Source organism: Cygnus atratus, chromosome 1 (genome assembly GCF_013377495.2).
Source record: "Cygnus atratus isolate AKBS03 ecotype Queensland, Australia chromosome 1, CAtr_DNAZoo_HiC_assembly, whole genome shotgun sequence".
NCBI lineage: Eukaryota > Metazoa > Chordata > Aves > Anseriformes > Anatidae > Cygnus > Cygnus atratus.
In genome coordinates, this window is record NC_066362.1 from 188335575 (window position 1) to 188344278 (window position 8704).

Consider the following 8704-nt stretch of genomic DNA (forward strand, 5'->3'; position numbering starts at 1 on the left):
GTCTTCCTATTTTTCCCTTTAAAACAGCATACCAAAAGCAATTTACACAGGAAAGTTGTTTCGATTTAAAGGGAAAAAAAAAGTGAACAAAATACAATAATTTCATTCTTTCTCATCTCGGATTGTCTAGCTGATCTCAGAAAACTCATTACTAGTTTGTTCAACCTGCACATCCATTTCCTGTTGATTATTTTTTTCTGTAAAATGGCACCCATAAGGGATGCTAGGACTGAGTGACAGTGACAAGAGAAAACTTCACTGTGGCTGCAGAATTCCTTTCACATGTGAAGGTGTTGGCCTGAGTCACAAAGTTATTACTGGTGAGAACAAGAATCATTCCTCCTAGTGAAGTCCTCACCAGCAATTTTTGGTCTAATACATGGCCTTCCAGGCTCATAAAATGGGAATTTTCCATTTTGGCTGCACCTGATCAGTGTTTAAGTATGTGAAACTTCGGTGGCTTTTCAAAATTTCCTGCACATTTGTGTTGCAGAAGCACGCAGTCACTTACCTGCTCAAGAACCTGTACCTCTGCTCCCTTTCGGTGTATTTTTTTGGAGATTTAGAAGACATTTTGCTCACTTAAATTGCACAGTTCTGCAGCAGGTAATTCAAAATTCAATGTTGGTGTGATTCAGACATAATTTTCTGAAAATTGAGTCCAGGTCTCTCTATTTTGAGAAACAGGTCTATTATTCTCCATGTACACTTCCCAGTACCACGGCCCTTTGGTACAAAAACAAAGTCATGAGAGTTCATTATCTCCCAGGAGACTGGAGCCATACTTTACAGGGACATCTGTGTCTCCCAGTCATGGTGATTTTTGCCACACATACATTGGTACCAGATTTCCCCACTGAGAGTTTTTCATGTGCTAACCAAGGAGGCAGGATGGTATTAGGCAGTTTCTGGTGGTAGTGAGCACAAAGCCTGTGTGCAGATGACAGGCTGATGGAGTGTAAGAATCTAATATTTTTTCCCTGTATTGCAATTTGTAGATTTATTTAAGAGCAGTTTCCCTGAGATATCCCCAAGTTTGAGCTGTCTGCGAGTGAGGGACAGACAGACTCTGGGCATGCTGATCTGCACATTTTTGCTCTTTATGCCTCTGCGGCTTGTGAGAGTTTGGTTTGCAGAAAAGGATGTCTGACCTGGGAAAGCAGAGGGTGGAGAATGAAAGCAGATATCCCTAAGGAGGTTCTAGCTGCTGCCACACAGGCTGGAGGTGGAAGTATGCACTGTCACAGGACACGGATCTGTGGGGAAGTAAGTGCAAATAAGTGGCAAACATCAGAAATCCAGGCACCTTTCCCCTGTACCTGTATGGACACTAGTATGTATTACAGAAAGAAGCCTCATATAGAAGGATTCTTTTATCCCCGTTTCTCTTTCTAAATTAAAATAAATAAAATAAATAAAATAAATGCTGGTGTTAGATTTTTTTTATTTATTTTATTTTATTTATTTATTTTTTTCCCAGTCCCAGTGGTTTGCTAAGCAGATCTTAAGGTACCAGCAGAGATCTGACATAACTTACAGCTTCTTTAATGAGCCCATTGATTTTGCAATCCAGCAAACAGTATCTCTTCCATTTCCTGGTACTGTAATGCATTGTGGTGTCTTTCTGTGCTGTAGCACACCTGTCCATGTAAAAAGAAATGGCAACGTTTGAAATAACTTTTGAAGTAGTGGACCTGTTTTCCCTGTGGACTTGTGATTGCTCTGGGCCTCCCTGTACTCAGACTTAAATTCTTGAGCCTGGCATGATAATTGTCTGCAGCTTCCTAAAAGCCTACTGACTTTCACTCCATCACCAGCCTGGGTCTGGATGCAGGCACTGTGCTGGCTGAATCTTTGCCATTCACTTTCTGCAACTTAGATTCCCTGCTCATCATCAGGAGGACCTACCAGTTTTAAATCGATGTATCTTCTTTAGACCCCAAGAATTATATATACACTGTAGGGCATATGAGGGTAGAAACACAGCTCTAGAGAATGCTAACCAAAGGGAAAGAAAAAAAAAAAAAAAAGAACTTCAGCAGAAAATGGGTAAATTCTGGCATAAAACAGAGCATATCCTGGGTATGTTGAAAGGACTGCTCCTGACTCTCTGGAGTCTCTGAAGCTTCTTAGAAATTAAGCCTGAAGTGAAAAATTACTGCACCTGCATAGATCTACAGACTCCTCTGTCCTGTCAAATTTCTTTCTTTGGTCCTGTTCAGCACACAAGGCAGCCTGGAAACACCACAAAATTCTGGGGGCTTCTGTAAAAAAGGGAGACAGGATGGCTTACTGTGGTGGTTTTACTCAGGTGGGCGGCTGAGCTCCACCACAATCGCTCTCTCATTCCCCCTCCTCAAAGAGAAATGGGGAGAAAATACGATGAAAAGGGCTCAAGGGTTGAGATAAGGACGAGGAAATCGCACAGTAATTATTGTGACAAGCAAAACAGACTCAGAATAGGGAGACAGTAAGATTTATTGCCTATTACTAACAAGCTAGAGAAGCAAGAAACAAAGGAAAGAAACCAAAAGCACTTTCCCCCCATCCACCCTCTTCCACCTCCTCCCCCCGAGCGGCGCAGGGAAACGGGGGAACAGGGGTTATGGTCAGTCTATAGCGCTTCTTCTCTGCCGCTCCTTCTCGGTCACTCTCGTCTCCTGTGCTGTGGGGTCCCTCCAACAGGATGCAGTCCTTGCTGAACTGATCCGGCGTGGGCTGCCCACAGGCAGCAGCTCTTCAAGAACTGCTCCAGATATGGGTCCGTACCACGGGGTCCATCCCTCAGGAGCGAACTGCTCCAACCTGGGTCCCCCACGGGCAGCAGCTCCTGCCAGGTCACCTGCTCCTGCGTGGTCTCCTCTCCACGGGCTACAGCTCCGGCCCGGAATCTGCCCTGGCAGGGGTCTTCCACAGGCCCCAGCCTCCGTCGGTGCAGGTCCACCTGCTCCACCGTGGTCTCCTCCACGGGCTGTAGGGTGGAACCCTGCTCCACCGTGGTACTCCATGGGCTGCAGGGAGACAGCCTGCTTCACCATGGTCCTCACCACAGGCCGCAGGGGACTTCTGCTCCGGCACCTGGAGCACCTCTCCCCCTCCTTCTTCACTGACCTTGGCGCCTGCAAGGCTGTTCCTCACTCCTCTCACTCTCCCAGCTGCTGTGTGTGGCACAGCAGTTTTTTGTCCCTGTCTTAAATATGCTCTCACAGAGGCGCAAAACAACATCACTTATTGGCTCAGCTCTGGTCAGCAGTGGGGCCCTTACCAAACATGGGGCAGCCTCTGGATCCTTCTCACAAAAGCCATCCCTGTGGCCCCCTGCTACCAAAACCTTGCCACGTAAACCCACTACACTTACATAGTGTTGCATGTCTGGTATATTCGTTTTAAGGATTAAAAACCCTCCTCCTTCAGAAACGTTTCTTCCACAGAACCTTTCCAGTATCCTCTCCAGCTGGAATAAATCTGCTCGTGTGGCTGTGGTGAGTGGGATCTCTGCCACCACGCTAGATGTCCCTTGAGGTGAGATGGGTCTGGAGGATGTGGTGGAAACAGTTCTACCACCACTTGGCTGTCACTTGTCTGATGGTCTTCTGAAGCTCCCAGCTGATCGTGGTGTCTTTCTGCACTTTAAAATTAGAGATCTTAATTTGTTTTCACTTTAAAAAGTGTCTGTCAGCCTTTCCTCTGCCTTGCCAGAAAGGCAGTTATGACAATTTCCACTGTCAGATACACACTTCCACTTCAGATTTACAGAGATGAAGGGTAGCCATAAAGAAATGACTCCACACGATAATTCAGAGGAGTAAGTTTTAAACCTTGGGGAGAAACAGTAAGAAATAGATATTGCTCACATAGGCTTTGTGCAAGCTTCCTGGAATGTAAAACCAGACAGAATAAAAAAGGCCAAAAGGATGAAAACATCTCTGGCTCCCTTTCATTCAGCTCCTCACTGTCCTGCTCCAGAAACCAACCTGTCTCACCTTGGAGCTGATCCTATATCTCTTTACAGTTCTGCAAAAAATGACACAATTTTCTTCCAGGGGACTTCCTTGACAAAAGCAGAGGGAACAAAAAGGGCAAAGGAACATCACTAAACTCTCTGAAATTCCCATTATACATGAGGACAGGGGCACAACAAATGTGGCAGAGAACATTTTCTGCCAACCCCCTTGATCTCACAGCTCTCCAGTGTTCAAACATCACTAAGAGCAAGAGTGATTTAGCTTGAATATTTGCACATCTCAGCATTACTTGTCTTCAATTAGAAGTTGGTTAATGCTTTGTTGAAAGCTTTCCCTGCTTAGCCCTGCAAGGGCAAGTTGACCAAAGCATGTCATGAGTTCATGTTGAACTCACAGATGTTTAGCCATTAAAAAAAAAGTTAATTAAAAAAAAAAGAAGAATGGGAATATTTCATTTGTCCCTTTCAAAATTCAGTGCTTTGATTTTTCATTGTAGAATGAGTATCCATTTCCAGAGGTACACAAGGTTATTTAAATCATATTTTTAAAAGTGTAAAAAGATTGAGAACAAATGTGCAGAAAAGATTCAATTTGTCAGAACATTTTTCAAGAGGTAATTTCAGGCTGACCTCAAGTCACTTTCCTCCATTAACGCTTGGATTTTAAGTCGACTGAAAAACAAGCTGAAAGTCCACCCTTTCTTTCACGGCTGCAGATAATCATACAAAAAAGAAGAGGGCACAATAACTTGTCTGTTCCATACAGCTGTGAAGCATTAAGTCATCTGTCCTCTTCCTTTTATATCTCTGTATCCCACTACTTTGGGCTCAATGTTTGCAAGTAAAGAATTGGTGAAACGTAGCAAAACACCAGTATGAAAAGTGCAAAAAATTGGTAAATTCAGCCATCTGGCCAACTCTTATTTATTAGCTGTTCTGTTTACTTTTTCACAAGCTGTGTGACCAGGTTTTGTTCTTTCAAAGTCTTAAAGGATGTCTGCTCTGTGTATTTGCATTTGCACAGGAACATTTAGTATTTTCTCTGTTTTATCAAGTTTCATCCGTCTGACCGGAGAACAGAAATATTACCAGGTGGTGGGGGAACTCATGAGTGATGGAGGTGCAAAGTGACCTCCTGTCTCCGTGGCTTGTGGGTGCTGGGCAGGTGTATGTAGTGCACAGTGTAAGATATAACTCACTCCTCCTCTTCCAGTCAAAATCTTGGCTTCTGCCTCACTTGCCCTTTCCTCTGTTTCTCGCAGAAGGCAGGAGAGACCTGTATGTTGAATTATGTGCTCATATTGCTCTTATTGAACATGCAATGATTGTGAATGCAAATGGAACTTTTTATACATGATCAGAAAAAGGGCTAAATTCACTGCATAAATTATTCACAACAGATAATTCAACCTGTTCTCATGGGAGAGTGCAATGAATGTCTGATGATGTTATAGAAAGAAAAAAAAAAACACTCAACCAACTAATTCTTCCAAACAATGAAGTCAACAGCAAAAGCTTTTACTAACTTCAAAGGGGCCAGAACCTAACCCCAAGCCAGAGGGTGGGGATGCAGCTTCTCTGTAGTGGTTCCCAGTTGTGTTTAGAGCTGTTTAAAAACCTAGACAAGTGCTTCTGCTTGGAGGAACCCAGACTAACTCCATATAGTCAGCATCAGGTGGCCAGGGTCCATGGGTTACTACAGCTCCAGCTGAAAGCAGGTCTCCTCCACAGCTGGGTGCAGAGCACGGCTCTCAACCTGAAATAGCCCTGCCTCCATTGTGCTGTGGTGGCGGTGCCACCGAGCCAGTTTGGAGCTCCAAATCACAGGGTGGCTGAGGGTGGAAGGCACCTCTGGAGGTCACCTGGTCCAAACCCCTGCTCCAGCAGGGCCACCTAAAGCAGGTTGCCCAGGACCTGTCAGGCTGGGTTAATTTACTTTGCATCTGGAGTAGATTTGCAGCTGGTGAGAGGTGTCTGTGACCAGTGTTGCCACCCTGATGTGACTGTGCCACCACAGCCCTGGTGGCAGCACCCTGTGGCCACGATGCAGGGACCGTGACCACATGCAGTGGGTGCGGGGTGTTGGTAAAGGCTTGTGTGGGGGCTGCCATCATGTTAAACCTCCTCCAGCAGGAGAAGCAAGGGGCCACTGTTCACCAGCGGTGGGGGTCTTGGGCACTGGGGAGAGACAGGGACACGGGGTCCATGCCATGGCTGCGTGGCACGAGGTTCTCCCTCAGCACCCGTCCGCCATGGCGGGCTGCGTGAGGCGGCGAGCCGCGCAGGACGACACGGGTTAAGTTATATAAACCCTTTTGAGGAGGGGGTGGAGGAAGGGGCGCTGCCGGCGTGGCTGCGGCGGCTCAGGTTGATTGAGAGTGGATGACAGCGGCCTGGCGCAGGCCCACGGCGGTGGAGGAAAGCTGCTTAGCCCCCTCCGGGTTGCCATGGAGATGGGAGGGCGGCAGCGGGAGCGGCGGCGGGGCTGTCAGTGAGGCACAGCACCACCGGGCACCACCGGGGCGGTGGCGGCGAGGAGGCCACGGCGGGGACGCTGTGGCGGCAGTCATGGACTCGCATTGCGACTGTGCCGAGCCCCCGGCCGCCGAGCAGCAGCCGTCGGGGAAGATTAACAAAACCGCCTTCAAATTGTTCAAGAGGAGGAAATCCGGGGGCACCATGCCCAGCATCTTTGGGGTGAGGAGCAAAGGTGGGGAGGGGAAGGGCGCGAGCAAAGCGGGGATGGTGCGGAGCAGGACGCACGATGGCTTGGCCGACGCTGTGCTGGAGAGCAGCAAGAAGGAGGACCAGGGTGGCGGCGATCCTCAAGGCAAGGATGCTCAGAGCCGGGCGGCCGGCAGCCTCGGCGTCTCCCCCGGCAGCTCAGTGGCGAAGTCGCACAGCTTCTTCTCCCTGCTGAGGAAGAACGGGAGGACGGAGAACGGCAAGGCAGAGAATGCGGATCAGCGGGCTGGCGGCAGACAAAAGAAGGGGCTGAAAGGGATCTTCAGCAGCATGCGATGGCATAAAAAGGACAAAAACGGCAAGGAGGAGAGGGGGGAAACCTCGGAAATCCAGTCCGGTCTCATTATGCCGGGGTCTTTGACTGCCAGCTTGGAGTGCATCAAAGAGGAGACGCCAAAACCTTTGTCTGAAACTCCGAACAGCACAGGAGACGTCGGTCTCGAATTGCTGCATGAGAAGCACACCTTGGCCGAGGAGCCCCAGGTGGGAGGTGGGGAGTCGCGGGACAGCAAAACCCCCCCCGGGGAGGACCCTGCCGCTGCTGGAAGGCAACCCGAGGAGCTCTGCCGCGAGCGACCGGACCTGGGCGATGGAGAAGTTGGGACTGCGAAGGATGCGGCCATAACAGGTGACATTCCAATAACGACTATTCCCCCTGTTGAACCTCACTGTGATAGCGGTCAAGAGATGGCAGCCGCCCCTGACCCTTCCTCTATTGATCCACCCTCAGAGCAATCGATTGATCGTATTTGTTTGATGTTTGCTGACGTGACTTCACTGAAAAGCTTTGACTCTCTTACAGGCTGCGGAGATATTATTGCGGACCAGGAGGAGGATGTGGGCAGCGGGAGTGGCGGCTGCGAGAAGAGCACCCCCGGGGTCAGCAAGCTAGGCGCCTCCAAGAAACACCCCACCATGGTGGCCTACCAAGGAGGAGGGGAGGAGATGGCCAGCCCAGAGCAGGTGGATGATACATACCTCCAGGAGTTCTGGGATATGCTGTCGCAGACAGAGGAGACCCAAACAGGAGGAGGAGGAGGAGGGACAAAGACGCCCGAGGGGCTGAAGGAGAACCGAGGTACTGAAGGGGCCCATAACAGAGTGGCAGTGAAACGTGGTGGCCTCCACCAGATCCCCATTCACCTCAACCACAAAGAGGAGCAGAAGGGCAGGGAGAAGGAGCAGCACGAGGGTGTCCCAAACAGTGATGAGGGCTACTGGGATTCCACCACCCCTGGTCCTGAGGAAGATAGTACCACGAGTATCCAGAAGGAGACCATTCCCAGGGACAGCTACAGTGGGGATGCACTCTATGACCTCTATGCTGAGCCAGATGAAAACCCACCAGGGAAGCCTCCGGACGAAGGGGTCACCTGTATGCCACGCTCCAAGCCCGTGTCGCCAATAACGACCACATGCTCACTGAAAACACCCTCAAGCACAGTGAAGGACTCCAAGATACCCATCAGCATTAAACACCTTGCATCACATCCAGCCAGCCATGGAACAGACACTAGTAACAGCCATCACGTTGCACACCATCACCTGGCCAAAAGTGAGATGCACAGAACAAAAATCCCTGTCTCTAAAGTACTAGTACGCCGGGTTAGTAACAGGGGCTTAGCAGGGACAACAGTGAAAGCTGCCACGTACCAGGACAGTGCCAAAAAATAACTGAATAGTAGGTGGAGACCAATTTGGACAGCAAGGTTGGTGTGTGAAAATCTGCATAGGAGACTACAAATAATGAATTCATTTTGCATCACCTGAAGAAAGGCACCTAAAAGGCTTACTTCAACAGTACTCCATGGGCCTGCACTTCTGAATCCCTTCTTGTAGTACTGTATGGCTGAAAACGAAAAGTCAACTTCTTTTCAAGCACTTTTTTTTTACATTTGTATCTTTTTTCCACAGCACTAAACACTGGGGAGGTTCATTTTACATGCCTTTGTGGAAGCAGGACTTGGATTATGAACCTAAAAGAGCATCTTCCCT

The 8704-nt window shown here is 48.7% G+C and overlaps 1 protein-coding gene across 1 annotated transcript; it reads left to right on the top strand.

Annotated features, from left to right (window-relative positions):
* Positions 1–6532: 6532 nt before the first annotated feature.
* AMER2 (APC membrane recruitment protein 2) lies at positions 6533–8383 on the top strand. The gene is made up of 2 exons (XM_050714304.1): positions 6533–7337; positions 7512–8383. Exons 1-2 carry the CDS (start codon positions 6533–6535, stop codon positions 8381–8383), a joined length of 1677 nt encoding a protein of 558 aa, XP_050570261.1.
* Positions 8384–8704: the final 321 nt, after the last annotated feature.

Excerpts from the sequence above, each read along its gene's own strand:
- AMER2 (XM_050714304.1), top strand. The coding sequence starts at position 6,533 with ATGGACTCGCATTGCGACTGTGCCGAGCCCCCGGCCGCCGAGCAGCAG. Across the intron at positions 7,338-7,511 it reads GAAGGATGCGGCCATAACAG|GCTGCGGAGATATTATTGCG; the intron begins GTGACATTCCAA and ends ACTCTCTTACAG.